Source organism: Poecilia mexicana, unplaced genomic scaffold (genome assembly GCF_051168715.1).
Source record: "Poecilia mexicana isolate PSO_F unplaced genomic scaffold, ASM5116871v1 scaffold_19, whole genome shotgun sequence".
Lineage (NCBI taxonomy): Eukaryota > Metazoa > Chordata > Actinopteri > Cyprinodontiformes > Poeciliidae > Poecilia > Poecilia mexicana.
Window position 1 is genome coordinate 7,233,371 of NW_028263388.1, and position 18,466 is coordinate 7,251,836.

At 40.7% G+C, this 18,466-nt stretch overlaps 1 protein-coding gene across 1 annotated transcript in view; it reads left to right on the forward strand.

The window, feature by feature from the left end:
• The window catches only part of cacna1g (calcium voltage-gated channel subunit alpha1 G), a 164,683-nt gene that overhangs the window by 74,365 nt on the left and 71,852 nt on the right, over positions 1–18,466 (forward strand). Inside the window, exons 11-15 of the mRNA XM_088000841.1 lie at positions 1,671–1,785; positions 3,557–3,712; positions 15,304–15,397; positions 16,017–16,198; positions 17,102–17,437. Coding sequence (XP_087856967.1) covers positions 1,671–1,785; positions 3,557–3,712; positions 15,304–15,397; positions 16,017–16,198; positions 17,102–17,437 — 883 coding nt within the window. The remainder of the gene's footprint in view (positions 1–1,670; positions 1,786–3,556; positions 3,713–15,303; positions 15,398–16,016; positions 16,199–17,101; positions 17,438–18,466) is intronic.

Sequence of the window (18,466 nt, forward strand, 5' to 3'; positions counted from 1 at the left end):
ATTTTTAGGTGTTTGGCTCAGAACTACAATCATTTTTTGTCTTTTAATCATATTTGAGAGCTAAGGGTGAAGGTTTTTGTAACCATATGCTGCGTAACGCACGCACGCGACACGCTCCCGAACACGGCCGTTCACACGGAGACACAGCGATCCGGCAGCTCTTGTGTGCGCGCACGTAAACAGAGCTCCATTTGAACGAGCAGCTGCCAGGCTGAGCCAGCGGAGGCAGCGTTGCATTGATCCCTCGGCTCTAGTTGAGCTCCGCTGTCTGTTTTTTTTCTCAATAAAAGGCAGACTGCACAGCGGAGCCTCTGCTGTGTCATAATAATAACACCCACAATTACTTGTCTGATGTAGCGTGGCCTCTCTGCTCTCCACAGCTTTTGTTTCGCCGCCGTCTTTTTCACCGGCCGATCCACACGGCGAATGTTACGGCAGACAGACGATCGTCTCGTCTTCTAGTCTGGATCTGCATGTGCTGAATATTCAAGCTAATTAACTTCAACGTATGTTTTGTTAAATTTGCATCAAAATTCTTAATGTTTTTATTAAGACTTTTTTGTGATAAACAGACAAAAATTAGTTTAGCATAAAATGTAAGAGCTGGAGCAGAAGGTCACCTTCCACGAAAGTTATGTGACCTTTTGGGAGGGAAAAATAGACAAATACCAACAATTTGAACTACTTTTTTCCTTGTATTTCTAGTGTTTCTTTTAATGAAAACATAAAAAAGTTGGAGAAAAAATAGAATACACACACACACACACACCTTCTTCTGAGGGATGTGGATATTTTTGAAAAATTATGTAAAAAACAAAAAAGAACTACAAACCTAAAGACAAAGAAAGATCTACTAAACATCTCTTGGCATAGAAATTCAATGCGCATGAAAAATAAAATCCTGCATTTGTCATTGAAATTATATTTAAGAATGTTGAATTTGTTCTGTATCGGTTTCAGACAATTTTACATTTTGAAAATAAATTTGCTTAAATCATTATTATTTTATTTTGATTAAAATTATTTTATTTCGCTAAACTCCAATGAAAACGCTCGAGTTACACAGTCAACAACCATGGATCACTATGCTTTGGAAAAGACGAAGAAGAACCCGCTACAGGCCCCAGCGTCCTGCAGGGGCCCCAGTGTCCTGGAGCAGCCCCAGCGTCCTGCAGGGGCCCCAGCGTCCTGCAGGGGCCCCAGCATCCTGCAGCGGCCCCAGCGTCCTGCAGCGGCCCCAGCGTCCTGCAGGGGCCCCAGCGTCCTGCAGCGGCCCCAGCGTCCTGCAGGGCAGCAGTACTGATGCTTCATGGACGGTCACGCTGTCCATGGTGCTGAACTCAGCCAGGAGCTCCAGTCCCATCCAGTCTGTCACACAGACTTGGGAACTCAGGGGACTTTTAACTATATCGGAGAATTCTAGTTAAAGTTTCAAAATCTAACATTCAGGTGACTTTTTTTCTTTTTTTTTTTTTTTTTTTTTTTTTTTTTTTTTTACAAAATCACAAACAGGTCTGTTCTCGTCCTTTCTTGGTCTGAAAGGACGAGCCGGAGATCATTTCCAGGCAGTGAAATCCCTCCGTTTATTTGTCCTGAATCTACTACGGGCGTCTGATGTAAATATTTGTCCTCTGTCTTCCTGTTTGTGTTTGTCCCGTTTTCCTCCTCAGCATCCTGGGGATGCATCTGTTCGGCTGCAAGTTTGGCTCTGAGAGGGACGGAGACACGCTGCCGGACAGAAAAAACTTCGACTCCCTCCTTTGGGCCATAGTGACCGTGTTTCAGGTGAGGCCGTTTTCCCGTGCGGTTCGGTCGGGACGTTCCCTGAAACATCCAGAATCTTATCTTGTCCCTCTGGATTTGAGCTTCTTGATGACTGGCAAAACTTTTGTAGAAAGTGCTAAATTCTTAGCTGCAGATTCAGATTTATGGATGGGGGGCCATTTTTCTTCAAGGCGACGTTGTCTGCATATATATCTTTTGAAGTTCACCATGACTGAAAAGAGTGTTTTTACCCCGTAAAGAGGGGCAGATGTGCAGCAGAATGAGCTCAAACTGCTACTAAAATGTTGGAACTGGAACAAATAATTTCTAGGCAGCTCAAACCGAGGCGTTCAGTTGTACACGTGGCTCAGCTTTACAACAAGTTCAACAGTTTTCACCAAAAAGGTGACGTCTGGATGCACAGGGTTTAGACTTTGTTCATGTTCTTGATACAAGTCAGTCATTTAGCCATAGCTCTGCGCCTTCGGGTCGTTTCTGCTTGTAATATATCAATATCGAATCTGTAATGAGGAAGTTTTAAACAGGCCATTTTCAACTCTGGAACAATCAGTCACCTTTAAGTCAAAGCTCAGAACTTGTTTCTTTAGACCAGGGTCCCCAAACTACGGCCCGCGGGCCGGATCCGGCCCGCCTCCACATTTGGTCCGGCCCCCTGAACAATACCAGAAAGCATTCAGATTTTTTTTTTTTTCATTTATTGTATTTTCCGGTTTATATGTGGATTTTTCTTCAACCACCAGGGAAAAGAGAGTGGCGGTAACGTCAACAATAACGGCGCAGAGAAAGAGCGGGGCTAAAGCTAGCTTTGTTCCCCAAGAAATTTTTGTAGCTCAGGCTTTCTTTTGTTTTGCATGGCGCATTGCTGCCGTCTGTTGGACTTTTAGGGAACTGCTTGACTTTTATGTTATTTAATCAGTACAGTTGTTTGCTAGTGGTAGAGCAGATGAACACACGTGTATGAACGCCGCATTCCAGGTTGAATTCTTCGAAGCAATGCCTGTAAGTAGCAACTTACACCCCCCCCCCCCCCCCCCAATGTGGCCCTCACAGAAAAAAGTTCGGGGACACTGCTTTAGACAGTCCTTTAATACCATGTAACGTAGAGGGTTCTCTTCTTCTTTTTATTGTTTTTATTGTGTTTTTTTGTTTTTCTTGTAATACGAGTTTTACTCTAAACTGTTTGGTTGGTTGTTGTTGAGCGCTATGTAAATCAATAAATCAATCGATCAACCGAAGGTGACAGGTGTCGACTTCAGTCGGCTGAAGGAAAAGATGTCTAGGAGTTCAGACTTAATGCTGATAGTCAAATGTGTTGTGTTTTTTTGCAGTGGAGCAACACAAAGTAGTGCCTGATTGTTAGGTTACAGAAGAGCGACACATAGTTTTTACATTTTTCCCACAATATCTTAAAGTCTATTGTCTTTAGAGCTGGATTTCACTGCAGTACCAGATACAAGTCTTTGCAAATATAGACAGTGAGACTGTTTTCTCGTTAAATTTTTTTTTAAAGTTAGCTAAAGCTCAGTTAGACTGAACAGAGAACATCCGCAAGCAGACATTTTCAGACCCTGTCTTGGATTTAGACGTGCACTTTAACTGGACCATTTCCAACACCTGAATATACCTTTGTCCAAAACGACTTTACATGGAAAAAGTCCAGTAAAAGACACCAAAGTTTGCGGTTTTTGTTACAAGCAGCAACAACAAAGGCAAATGTAGCTGAAACTCTTCTGGTTTGACTTTTTAAATCCTCTTCTCCTTCCATGTATAGATCCTGACCCAGGAGGACTGGAACAAGGTGCTGTACAACGGCATGGCCTCTACGTCTCCGGTAGCGGCGCTTTACTTCATCGCCCTCATGACCTTTGGGAACTACGTCCTCTTCAACTTGCTGGTGGCCATCTTAGTCGAAGGCTTCCAGACCGAGGTACAAACTGCATGTGTGGTTTAAATTACGGAGCCCAGAAAGAATGCGAAGGAAACTTTATGCTCACAGCTAGCAGCGTTCAGGTCAGAATAACCCAGCTCGGCTCCAAGTTCTTCACTTTTCCCAGAAAAGCCTGCGTTGGAGATTAATACTTTGGCACAAGTCGGTGGTAATGGATAAGTGTTTATAGCTGCAAACAGATGAGACATTCTTGCACTCTTTGCAGTTGGATGTAAGATAGAAGATCAATGGTTGTTTCATTTTTTTTTTTTTTTTTTTGCTTCATGTCTGTTATTCCATCAGCCTTGTCGCCTCCCACTCATTAATCCTCGTTATTGTTCTGCTTATTTTCCAATGCCGTAAAGTTGCAACACGTCATGAGAGAACTATGTTGACCAGACAAAATCCCACGGCTCCCAAATCCACACTTTTACATAAGGCTTTCATGCACTTATGTTCTATTTATTTATTTATTTTTTTATTTTTATTTTTTGTTGTCAGTAAACTTTAGCCTCTCTTTCATAAATCATTTTAAATGCCAGACAAACAACTATGATGTATTACGGAGCGTGGCGTTTCCTTGTGAGAAAGACTGTAAAGAGCAAAACGAGAGGAGACAAAGATGTCTGAGCATATTTGATGCAATCAAATAAGACAGCTGTGGGAAGGAACTATGATTTAAAAAGAAAAAATGAAAACTCATTCACAGGCCTTTGCCATTTTCTTTCTTCATTTGTTTATGACAGGACCTCTGCTTCGATCCACGGCACTTTCAGATGTTGGTTTATGAAGAGTGAGAATAGAAAAGGGATGACCCAATATTCCGATTTCACACTGATTCTGCAGCTGTTTTTTGCTTAGTCTGAAGAAATGTGTTTAATATTACAGTAAAATGTTTCCAATAATATTAATAAAATATCAACAAAGATACATTTTGAAACCTATTCTATTTAAGTGAATTTCTTGCTAAACAGGTTTTAGACTATGGTAATACCATATGTTAAAATATCCACATATTAGTAATTTTTATGTGCCACTTTATGATGAACACAATATCTAAACACATTTATTTATTTGACGTTTTTTAAAGAAAGCCTGAGCTACAAAAATTTCTTGGGGAACAAAGCTAGCTTTAGGCCCGCTCTTTCTCTGCGCCGTTATTGTTGACGTTACCGCCACCTTCTGGTGCGTCAAGGATATTTAAGTGTTTTTGTTAAAACTTTTGAGCTTTGTCCGAATACTATATTTTTATATAGACAGAGTAATATGTATTTGTTTTACAATTATAACTGGAATAGTGTAGAGATGTCCGGAGTTTTCTCAGTAGCAGAGTTAGCAATAAGCTAACTGTGGAGTTGTTGATAAATAGCAAAAGGCAGACTGTTATCGCCTAACTAACTCGATAGACAGTTTTTTGTTTGTTTGTTTGTTCCTTTCATTGGAAGAGTTGGAGACCAGCACCAGATAAAAGTATTACTTTGGCACATCTGCTAGTTAGCTAGCCAAGAGGATTAATGTGTAGCCGCCTGCTGGGCTAACTAGCAAAAACTTCCCCAAACAGTGATATTTCATTGCCTTGATTTGTTGATTTTTCAAAGTATTAGCTTCCATTTGGACTTTATTGCAGCTTACAAATGTGAATAAAATATGAGTTTTAGGGCAGAACTTAAATTTTAAAAAAAGAAAAAAGCACAGACACCTTCATGTACACTCAAACATCTAAGTGTGAGAATCTCCATGGTTCCCTCAGGGAAGAGCTGTTGCCTTAACTCTCCCTTACTTCTTTTTTTTTTTTCATCTTAACATCCTTTTCTGCTAACACTAAGTTTATTTTTAGTCAGCCAAACTTTCCTTGCGTCAGGGTTGCCAGGTAACGGGTAACTTGAATGACGTGGGGAACGGCCAGGAGATGTGCTCAACTGTGGTGCCAAGACACGCACACACCGCCACACTCTGTAAAGATGTTACTTTTAATCTTCATTTTGCTTCTTTTATTCATTAGATCCACCCTTTTCCTGCTATATATGGCACAACTAGCCTCCAACCTTCATCTAAATACATTCTCATTTTACCTACCATTTTTTCTTCAGTATCTTTCTGTTTCAGGCTCTAGCAGTGTGCCCATGTGACTGTACAGTATCCAATGCAATGAGTGCATCCTTGCTGATTTATGTCTTTTTGGTGATTTTTATCTGTTTAACCCCAGAGAGAACATTGAATTAATCATGTCACACCCATGCATATTCTTGCAGTATCCACATTCAGTGCAAATGAATACATCTTTGGTTAAGATTTTGACAAGACAAACAATACTCATCTTTTATTATGGTACTAAAATTGAATTCCATTCAGTTTTGAATAAATGTACCTTTCTGAGTACATACTCAATATAGAAAAACAAATGGAAAAAAATGTCCATGCAAGTGGAAACTGGTGGCACAGTTATTGGTACCCAGGCTTTTGTTACTTTGTACAATTTGGTCAATAGGACAAAATCTCCTAAAACATTTCACTAGGTCGTGCTGGTATAAGATTCTTATTGTATGAACACAAATATTAAAAATAAATACATAAATAAATAAATAATCCACGTTTTAGACCTGAGGAGTGAAAGCAACATGAAGGCCGATCATGATTGTACAATTAATTTCTCTTTTTGCCCCAAAGACGCAAATGTGTGGGGGCCTAAACATTTCAGAAAACTCACCCAAAATTGTTCCCCAGATTAAATTATAAATTAAAGGTCTTTAACACTTTGCAGCCTTAGCGCGAAGCTCAGGAGGAGTGCGGCAAGTGACGATTGGACAGCAGAGAAGCAGGTGGCAGGAGTGTGCCGTCAGGCCGTCAGTTCACAAAACGACATACTCAAAAAAACCAAAAAAAAATCTGAAAAGCATACGTCGCATAGAGTAAACGGCTTGTGGGGTCCAAATGACACCATCTCTACAGTCTGTGGGAGGGTTAATAGCGTCAAAAGTGGACCAGGCCAATTTGCTCTACAGCGCCCCCTGAACTGAGACAGACCAAACCAAATATTGTAGAGATCTCAAATTTGGTACATTATAGATCCCCTCAAATCAAGAAAAAAAGTCTGTCCCAAAATGTGTAATGAACTCAGTCCTCTTAGGGATTTTGAGCTGTCAGCTTCATTTTCTTCCCTTACATTTTATTGGTGTAATTTGGCTGATATATAATCAAAATCTGCTGGTATTTAAAAGACTTGATCATGTAGTGCTCAGTAAAAACGGCGTCCAGGAAAGAATCAGGCTTACAGCATCTCAGATCCATCACTGTAAGTAACATAAGGTACGAGGTTCTTTCCCACAAGTCCATTCATCATTTTCGCCACGAAAAGGCAAAAAGCTCCATCTTATGTGAGATTGCATCTGATAGAAAAGATTGCTTTCTGCAGACATCACTCCCAAACAACCGGTTGCCGTATAGATGGACTTTAATGGTTGCTACGGGTAATTTGTAACTTTAAGATTCCACTTCTTACAGTATCTGACAGTTTTGGGATTTTTTTTTTTTTTTTTTTTACCATTCCTACCGTTCTGATTGTGTGCTGCCGCCAACAAAATCTTGGTCCTGGTCCGGTATTGTGGCCAGTTGATAACATGAATGAGCTTCTGTAGACTCTGTAGATTCCTAGTTAGAAGTACCGAGGAAATAACGTCAACCTAAATAAGTATAAGGTACAAAATAAATGCTTTAGTTACATTTTTTTTAAAGGAATTGGTCAGGTTAGGGTACCAACAATTGTTCCACCAGTGTTTTTCCCAAAAAACTTTTCAATGTGAGATTATACCACCATAATAAAGGATTGATTTTTACCTCCAGAAGCTGTTTCTATACGCACCAAATTAAATGAGACTCCTTGTCTTACAAGCCTCCACATTCATTAAACATCACACAGGTTAACTCTAGAGTACGACATGGCTGTGCTGTTTCTATGCTGCCCTCACTTCTCATGCTTCCACAAGTGGCTTACTGGCCCCGGCCGTCTACTTGGATGTTTTCTCCAGCAGGATGAAGTCAACATTTTCCAACATGTTGAATCATCTTTATTGTTCTCCCCTCTGCTCTCATCCACCGCTGTGGCTCCACTCCTCTCCTCCGTGCCTCCTCTCCCCTTCTTCTTCTTCTCTCCGGCCACTTCCGCTAAAAGGAAATTTCCAAGCGGGAGGACTTGCATGCCCAGCTGAGCCTAATTCAACTGCCTGTAGACTCAGGGGTATGTACAGCTCTGCCTCTCCTCCCTTCCCTCTCTCCATTTAATCAACTAACCATCCTGCCCCCTCCACCCTCCGTCCATCCCTCACCCATCCCTCTTCACCCTTTCCTCCCCTCATCATTTCCTACGGCGGCTTTGCAGCGACGCCGTAGACCTCTCGACTGCCAGTTTCCACTCGTGACAGAATGATGAATAACATCGTGGAGGCCATTTTGCATCGTTAATTTGACAGGTTAATATTTAGCAGACATTAATGTAGATATTAACATGCAGCTCTAAGCCACACTTAGCCACGACTGCCTTCAGGGGACCGCTTAGCCTTATTGGAAAACAAAACCTTTCTAACTTGTTCTCGGTGATATTGAGCAGTGCAGGATTTAGTTTTGAATTTTTTATTTTTTATTTTCCCCAAAAGTTTCGAAAATCTTTGTTCCTGCCAGTCCAATCCAGTAGAGTACTGAATGGGAGCTTTTCCAAGGCGTCTGAATGGACGCTGCTCTCTCTTGGGTGTATAAATCAGTCGAAAAGTTGAGCAGCTGTAAAGATGAGCAAATAATTGGCTCTTTGATAAGAAGGCAAAACGCCACGATTCCCCAGGAGTGTTTCGGTCCCAGACACAGTCTAATTAGGACTAATAACACAAGTGAGGATGTGGGGAAAAAGATTATTGATCATTTCTCATTTAAAGTCATAGTTTTGAAGCAGAGGTTGACCGATTCGCAGGTCAACCCTCTTTTTGGACCAAAGCTTCTAAATCTCAATCTCAAAATTTGATTTTGAAATGAACGTTCTGCAGAGCCTGCTGTTAGTTTTCTCCACTTTGTCATCCTTTATGCACAAAGTGAAGAAATAGTAAGTCGAGGGCTACACTTAGTCCTATCGGATAATGTCTAAAGTTATACTCTCTATATTCTCTGTTGTCTGTGTTGCACCAAGTACATCAGTGTGACAAGGTTTTCACTTAAAACGATATATTTAACCAGTTTACTTCTTAGAAAATGAAATTCCAAACATAAATAACTCTTAAAATGAGAAGGTTGAATCCCATGATATATCTTGGGTTCTGTCTACACTGAGCTCCCACCGCATCCTGAAGAACCTACTCTGGTTGGCTGTGGTGGTTCAACGATGCTCTACTGGTACTAAGCGACCTAAAGTATGCCATGGAAATATCCCTTTATATTACCATCAGCCTGAACCAAACCCAGATAAATCAATGCTTTTATGTTCTACACACCAAATTCTGACTGTAGTATAAATGTCATCTGGACTCCAGCCTCATCAGACCAGAGTTTCATAGCCCATCTGCTAACCAGAGGTCAGTCGCACTTTCAGTCATCTCAAACCACTCTGACTCTGACATCGAGATGTTTCCATCCACACATCCAGATTCTGGATATTTGCTCTTTCTTTGGACCATTCTCCATGAACCTGATGGAACGTTGTGTGTTAAAACCACAATAGATCCTCCTCTTGAGGTTAAAAGTCATGTTTACCGCATCTTGATTCTTAAAGGCACTGAGCTGCTGCTGCCATGTGACTGACAGAAATATAATAGTGGTGACAGAGAGCAGAAGCAATTTCCAGTCAGCCATCTATCCAGACGCAGGAAGCAAATCTCCCATCAGGCTGTCGGAGCATGTTTCCCATCATCTGCCCGTCCTCTAACCTGCTCTCTGCATGGCTCCCTTACTGCTGCTCAGACTAACTGAAGTTCTGAGCTCACCTGAGCTCAGAAGAGATAACCAAGTCTCCAACATTTGCTGTGTGACTTGCTTTGTTCTCCCTTAAAAGCAGACTCCATATCAAGCCTCATGTTGAACGCTCAACTCCAAGCAACGCTTTCTTCCGACTGTCATCTTTGTTCAAATTCTGTGCTGGCAATGGCAAGAAATCTCCCTGTTTCAAACTCATGTTTGTAGTGGAGGAGAGTAGGAAATATGGTGCGGGAACTTTTTTTTAATTTATGTTTTGGGAAGTCCCCCCCGCCCCATCAAAGTGAGATAAACTCAGCCAGTTCAGAAGAAGACGGCTCATAAATCCAGAGCTGCCCAGTCCTCTCACAGAGATGAGACCATAACTTTAGGATTTTACTCTTGTTCTTTAAGATTTCTGTGCTACGTGAGATCAATCTGATATCACAGCATTTCCATTTACAAACTGCGCAAATTGGAATTATGAGAATAAAATAAAATGTTTAATGGAAGCACCCTAATTAGAAAAAAATGGTATTTCTATATAAAGTTTTTTCACTAGCATAAGTTGTCAAAATTAGTGTATCATGCAAAACTGCAGTGGAAATGCTTTAGTCACGCGATTGACAGCCAGACGTTACGGCTGGCAGAAAAGACGAAGATGTTGACAGAAAGTGGCAGGAGGCTGATGGTGCACCATTTTTTAAAACAATTTATAACGTGAAAAAACATATTTTTTGGAAACACCACAGCACTGTACTTTAGTTAGAAAGTGTTTTTTTTTTTGTTGTTTTTTTTTACATTAGCTGAATATCAAAAAGGTTTTGTGCACATTTGTAATGGAAACGCAGTTACTGAAGGATTTGAGTGAACAGAGTGCTGCTCAACAAGGGCCGCTGTCATTAGGGTTGCAGCTAGCGATTATTTTAGTAATTGATTATTCTGACAATTAATCTGGTTTTAAAAAAATTACGTTGTCCGTATTTTATATATTTTTTTTCCTTCAATATTAGAAATAAATTAACAAAAATGCAGAGACACATAATCCAGTTACTTTTTAAGTAAGAAAATAAACAAGTTAGTGTTGTCATTTTTTTATTTATTTTATTGTGCTTTATAAAAATACATTAGCACAGCATTTCTTCAGCGAATCCTTAATCATTTGTATCAAAGCAGGCATTTGCAGTGCAGGTCTGATCTATTGACTATTAATAATTTGATAGCAAAAGGTGCTTAATAGGATTTTTCTTTACTGAATTTGAATCCGATGAAGCAAAAAGTACTTCAGGAGGTCTGGGTAGAAAATATTTACAAATTAGTTTGTTTTTTTTCTACATTAAATGCAAAATGTGGATTTTCTCATGTAGTTTTTTGGCCTGTTTACTGCTCTGAGTGTTTACTGCATTATTTGGAGTCTGTATACTCCATATAATGATTTATCGATTATTAAATTAGTTGATGATTATTTCAAAAATGGATTTATACGATTAATTGTTTCAGCGCTAGAAGTCATTAGAGGTTATGTTTCGCGTTTTCCTTAGAAATGTGTGTTCTTTGTATACTGTATATACTCACAAACTAGTCCTTTAAAGAAGCCGGTTTCATGTGGAGCATTGCGAATCTTTGCAAATATGTCAGAAAGCGATTGGAATAAAATCGTACGCAAAGGTGATCCATTTGATTTGGACCACTGACAATCACACTCCCTGATTTGTGCGATGTTGAGTATTTTATTTCAATATAAAGGGTTTGTTTAAACTTAAATCCAATTTTTAACTAATCTAAAAGTTTGCGTTTACAGGTGGCACTTTTAGTGAGCATGCACACACACGGAAACAATTACTCAGCTTCCTGTTATCAACCATTACTCTTTGGCTCCCGTTTTTTTTTCTTTTTGAAGAAATGTAATTGAGATCCTCCCGTTCGCGTCTGCTCTCGATTATCGAAGGGCCCGCCAGCGAGCGCTCCCATCTCCTCCTCGCAGGTCCGAGCCTAAATTGGGGGTGGCAGAGTGTAAACAAGGAGATACAGGTAAACTCAGCCTCCGATCTCCCCCCACAGATCATGTCTACATCTGATCTTTTCAGCTAAAACTCTGAATGCAGGGTGAGTAAAGCATTTACTGATGTGTGCTAACACCGCTACTCCAGAATGGAAAATTCATAGCCTGTTTTTGCCGCTGACTGTATTTCTGCTGAAATTAATTTTCCAAACTAAATACCAGATGGGACTTCAATAATTGGTGTTTGACGACTAAATAATAGGTCATGCCTGCCTGGAAGGCATTTCACATAATAAGACATATTATATCTGTTCTTTTTTTTTTTTACAAAAACAGGCTGAAAAATAACAACAGTGAGCTGCTCCTTCGGTTTGGTTATTTATCATCAGCTCCTTAGCAGACAGTAAACTGAATGTTACGCTGTGGATGAGGCACTTGGGTATAAAAGCCATATAACACTGTGTACGGTGTTCTCAGCAATGAAACAAGGCTAATATTAAACCAGAACTCCCTTGGAGCTCATCTTCCTACTCCGGTTTAACTTGTATCTTTTCATCTTTCCACATCGATTAAAAAAACATTAGAAAGCTGCAGGATTGGAAAACAATCAATAGATCCCAAATATTTACCAGGATGCATCTTTTTTTTCTTTTTGATGAAGTGAAATAATGAGCAGCCTGAAAACCGTTTTTACTGACTTTATAATTAAAGGTTATTTTCTTTCTCAATGCACCTTTCAAACATGCCAAACTTTAGAGCTGTTGAAGAAGGCGTTACTCGATATTCCAGAGCTGTATTTTAGTTAGAAATACAGAACTAGAAATATCCCTTATTGTGTGAGAGTGGGTAAAGTCAGTTGTACCAGAGGCAAGTTAAAAGTAGCAGGGAAGGATCTACGTTGACGCTACTTTGTGCACTTAGGATGCAGCAGTCTGTGACTAAGCAGCTCTTCAGTCCTACAGCAGTGTCGTATTTGAGGTGGGAAGTATACAGACAAGGGGTTGTTGCTAAATTTCTATCATTGCCTACTAATCTGTACGTTTATCAGTCAGTTAATTTTTTTAACCCTCTTGTTTAGAACAACAATTAAGTTCAAGAAACTTTACCAAAGGAGCCGAGCTAATTTTATGTTTTTAATGTGGACTTGAGAAATAGTTCTGAAGAAAAAAGTTGAGTTTTTTTTTAACAGTATGCCCTGAGACTCTTATGTAGGTTTTCCACAGATTTTCCGTTAGAAACACCCGCTACAAGATGTTTCAGGGTTTCAAACTTGCCACGCCTGGTGCTAGGGCTGCCATCCAGCAGCCCACCGGGTTTTTGAGTGAAAAAATATTCAAAGTGGACAGAAAAATTCAAAATATTACCTGGTAATTATGTGTTATTAGAAGACTTTATTAACAACACTTAAAACACCGACTATAACGTCTTAAAAAGAAAAAGGCAAACATTATCAAAATACAATTAAAATAAATGTCAATTATTTGAACTTAAGTTGCTTCATCCTAATAAATATAAAATAATGCTTAGCCTGGTGGGGGCACGAGTACAGCCTCATGGCCCGCCAGGCTTATAATACAATTAGGGAAAGCCAGTCAGTTGTCATAAAAACTGGCTACCTGTCTGTTTTGAACCACCTGGACATGGGGAAAAAAGGAAAGGAATTAGCCATAGACGCAACAACCACAGAGAGAAAAACTATAAATTTCAAACATAATGGAGTGAAAACACCTAAAATACATGTTTATCAATGAAAAAACGTCTGACAATGTCTTCTCCAACTTCAGCTCGACAACCCATAAGCTAACGCAGCTGCGACTCCAAGATATCTTCGGGTTCTTCATATGTCCTGCTGTGAGCCCACATTTCGAAACAGCAAGGAATCCTCTAAAATATGTAAATGCATGATTACAGAGACCATAAAAGGGTCAAAGTGGCCCTTGAGTTGATTGGCCCACCAGTTCATTGCCATCCACTCTTGCTACATCATTCCCCCCGCACCCCCTCCTCAGCCCCCAAGCTTCCCAGGTCAAGCAAATCAGATGGGGGTTTACGATGCAGTGGCATTAATCGGTGGGAAGAAAATGCAAATGCGATCACCAGAATAGAAAACCCAGAACGCACAATATTCATACGCTCTTTTTCTTCTTGGCTCGTGGGAAGTATCAAGAAAGTAATTTGTCAGTTCAGGAGGTGATGCATGGCGGTTTGGTCCGGAGGCTTTTCTACCTACTGTTTATTCTCTCTGCTGCCACAGAGGTCTGACTCACTGGGCCGGCTTTTCATTAATACTCCGTCCACCGTGGCACCCTCTCCCGCTTTAAAATAATATCTGCCAGCGCCAGCGAAGCGGAACAAATACAAGCGACATATCTAGTTGTTTTTATTTCCACTGATTTGAGAGAGGAAATCCGTCCATGGAAGAGGTAACCAGAGGAGAAGCATGGGGGGGGAAAGATTCAGAGAGTGAGGAAGGACGAGTTAAATGATAAGTAGAGAATACTTTGAGCAGCTACAGAGGCGAGAGATTCATCCCTAAACGATTCTGCTGATGGGAGGATAATTTAAAGAGTAGTGCTTTGAAGAGCATCCAGCTTGCTTTGTGTAATAATTAGACAAACAGCTTCTCCTTACTCAAAAGCTCTCAGTGTTGTTTTTAGTGACGAATAAAGGAATTTCAGAAACCTGTCATGTCAGGGCATTTGCTCCATAGTCTCAGTTTTCCTTGCACAGCAGCACTTTACACAGCTGGACCTTTGTAACAGACATCATAACTCAATAATGCCCAAAACACAACGCTTGTGTCCGGCTTTTCACGCTCTGACCAGATTTATGCATGACTCAGCAGTCCAACAGTATGTACCGGAACCACACCAATAAACTCAAAGCGACTCAAACAAGAACGCTCTGTCACTTTTTTTTTTTTTTCTGTACTTCTGAGCTCTTGCCACTTTTTGCGAGTAAAATATTTTTGTTGAATTCCCCCTCCCCCCGAAGCGGACGCGACTTACTTTGCCACTGTACCTCACTTCCTGTCACTCATGACATTCCCGTCAATTTGTTGCACAGCTGCAGACAAAACAGACCTCAGGGAATCGCAAGCCATCTGCGCCACCTTAACGGGTCCTGATCGTTGCGTTTGTCAGCCGACCCAATTTTCCGTCTGTCGGAGCAAAATTGGGTCGGAGCAAATACTTAGAGAACGTGTTGCACAAATAACTGTTATTTTCTCACTGTGCGTACGGTTATATACCAAAACAGTGTGACAGCATCTTTAGGGTGAGGTACCACAACTACTTTGAAAAGCTTGGACACCACTAATACTCAGTAAGGTTTAGATATTACATCTTATCAAATGTATCCATCACAGCTATAGGTTTGGAGGAGACATTCAATTTCACATGTCAACATTAGAGTTAGGAGTAGTTGCTGTATTTAGGAGTTGCTGTATCACAAATGCTTGAACTGATTTAAGTATAATTTCTAAACAGATAGACTTAAATATCACAATTAAAATAATATCTTTAGTAAGCAAACCTCAGTCTGTCGAATGTTTTATTATTCCATTCCACTTTGTGGTAATGATAAACCTTCTTCTGTGTTTGGTCTGACAAAACACCAGGTTCTGCTTTGTAATATCTCCTTTACTCATTTATTTCACAAGGGGGACGCTTCTAAAACCGGGTCAGAGATTGATTCTGTTGCACGAAGCATGGAAGACGTCAATGGCAGCAAAAAGGACTTGTCACCTTCAACAGGTAAGCCACGATCGTCAGTAACATATACCGACTGTACATAAAATGCCACAGAGGACCGATGTGAACCGCCTGATGTGAAAAACATCTTGCACTACGTGTGTGCTAAAGTTTTATTTGGACAACCTGTTTCCTCAAGGTGTACCTCAGTTATTCCCCGCCTGCTGTCTTTATGGTCATCCTCAAAGCAGAACAGCAGCTTTATCCACCACTCGTTGTGTGCCAGTTCCCATCCACTCTTATTGCTGCTCAGGCAGCAGCCTGGAAAGCAAATGGAAACACTGTGGTAAGCAGTGCAACTTCCAACTTCCTGTCTGTCTCTTCAGGCGCCTATAAAGCTGCGTACCTGGCTGGAAGACCCACTTTTTTACCATCCAACATTTTGTTAAACCACAAAGGAAAAATTAGCATTTTTAAAGTTGCATTACCCTCCTATTGCTCTGCATTGGTGTTGCTGCCAAACACAATGTTCCTTCCATCAGATCGCTGGTGTGCTGATGTATTCGTGTTACCCTACAATTACAGATTCTCCATTTTTAAGTCCTTCTTTTTCAGAAAATAAAGCAACGTATGAGCATCCTCATAGACTCTAACAAATCTCCATCTGTCTGTTCTTCAACAGTAGTGCCGGTGAATGGTCACGTGGAAATGAAGACCAGTCTGACTCCACCGCTCATCACCCACACCGCTGCCACGCCCATGCCCGTCCCCAAGTTGCCCGTGGCTGGTGACCCCGTCCTGGGCTACGAATCTCGTCAAGGCAGCAATATCTCCATGGACCCAGCTTGCTTTGACAAATCTCCTGTGAGTAAGAGTGTTATTCTTTTCCCCTACGCTTTGCAGTTCTCTTTTGGGATGAAGGTTTGCCAGGATGTAACCGAGCAGCAAGAAATTGCCTCCTCTTCCACTCGCCTGTGGCCACAGTGTCTCAACTGAGTGTGTGTCTCTTCCCAATGAGCGACGATGATTGATGTCTTCTATCGATCCGGCCGTCTGCTTTTGGCTGTAATCACTGCTCTATGTGACAAGCTGATGATCAAAAAGAAGACTTGAGAGATTAAATCTCAATCTTCCATGTGCTCATGTCTATCTATGTCAGTAGCTACATCTCCATTGACAATAAACAATTGGACATGGACAATTCCGCTAATGTCAGTGAAATGCAATTTTGCAATTGCGGTGTTTCCATGAAATAAGAAACTCAATTAAAATCACACATGAATAAGTTTTTTCATGTGATAAGTTATCAAAAACATGCCGCGCATAATCCTCCAGCTACTTCCTGTTGTTTTCTTCTTCGTGGTTTGCACAAGTGGCAACATCTGGTTGTTGATCACGTGATTTGTGTGATGCAAAAAGAGTGTTTCCATTGTAGTTTTGCGAAGTAAACCAATTTTTTGTAAGCACCTCATCTTGGTGGAAAAACTTTTTATAGAAAAGAAGTTTCTATAAAAAGTTTTATAGTTTTTTCGGAATCTGGGTGTTCCCACAAAACAAATTTATTTTCAAAATGTCAGATGACTCAATTATATGGTTAATGGAAATGCAGCTGATGTGAGTCACAGCTCTGATTATCACATTGTAGAACAGCTCTATTAAGGTCAGGTGCCCAGAAATGCAAGAAAACCACACAACTAACCAACAAAAAACAGAGAAGTCATGAAGACTTTTCTCATTGGTTGTTCTCTTGCACCGCTGTCTCCACAGACCAGCGCCCGCTCCTCACCGCACGGCCAGTGGACGACCGGCAGCGGCTGGGGCAGCCGCCGGTCCAGCTGGAACAGTCTGAGCCGTGCGCCATCGTACAAGCGGCAGAAACGACAGTCTGGTGAACGGCAGTCTCTCTTGTCCGGGGAGGGCAACTCGAGCTCCGATGAAGGAGACGGTGGAGGAGAAGGCGGAGGCGGGTTGGTGGATGAAGACGACACGTCCCTTCCTAGGACGGACTCGATGTCGCAGCCTCACGGAGGACCGCGGCACAGGAGGATGGAGTCCGTGGAAACTCGGAGCTCCATGGATTTGCCTCCTGAGGCCTTACTGCAGGTAGAGCAGTTTTTGAAGCTGTTTGACTTTACAAGCTTCTTTAAAAGTGTTCATACCTCTTGAACTTTCCCTCATTTTGTCCCATTACAACCACGTCTTGGTAAGGTTGTGGAGAATCAACAGTGAAGACCAAGGAACCCAGCGTAGAGGTCAGGGAAAATGTTGTGGAGCAGTTTAAAGCAGTTATCTTGTAAAACGAGGAAAGATTAAGTTAGGTTGATGGCAAGGAGGTGTTCCAACCTCTAAGACTTTAAGCTCATGACCAAGTTGTGAAAATACCAGTAGGAAACCCCATAAATCTTGGATTTGATTGCAGTAATGCCAAACAAGAGTTTTCCATTGATTGTTGAGAAGGATACAAATCAATTTTGATGTGTCGTATAAAAAAATTTAGCATGTGGAAATATTGGCTTCAAACAAGAAATGTGACTTTGATTTCACTTTGCTTTCAGTGAAGACATTATGAATTTAAATTAGTGGTGGGAATCAGTTAATTGCAGGGTCTGTTAGGAATTGATGTCCTTTTAATAGAAAACTAATTTTTGCTGCTAATAAGTAGAGCTCAAAAACAAAGATATTTGTTGTTTTTAATTGTTATGCTTTTCAGCCAACAGATTGGAGCAAAGTGCTGTTATAAACATTCCACCTTCAAGCACTTCAGGAACCCTGAATGTAATTTCTTTGAAAAAAAATCTTCTTTAGAAATGTGGACAACAACATTAACATTGTAACGTTGCTACATCATGTTTAGCTTTGAGATGCTACTTTAGACTTCCTCGCTAACTCCTTTTAGCACAATTTGAACACAGTCTTTTCCAGCGCCCATTCAGATCGTTTTTTGTTTTGTTTTTTTTTTAAGCAAAAATGAACCCTCAGTGGACCAAGAGAAGCTGCTGTTGTTTGCGGATGTCGCTTGTGCATCGGGTTTTATGGTTGTACCAGAAACAAAGGAATACATTGGTTCCGGATGGAATAAATATGATTAACAGTGTTGAAAATTTTAACCCTTAACATTTATGTCATTAATTA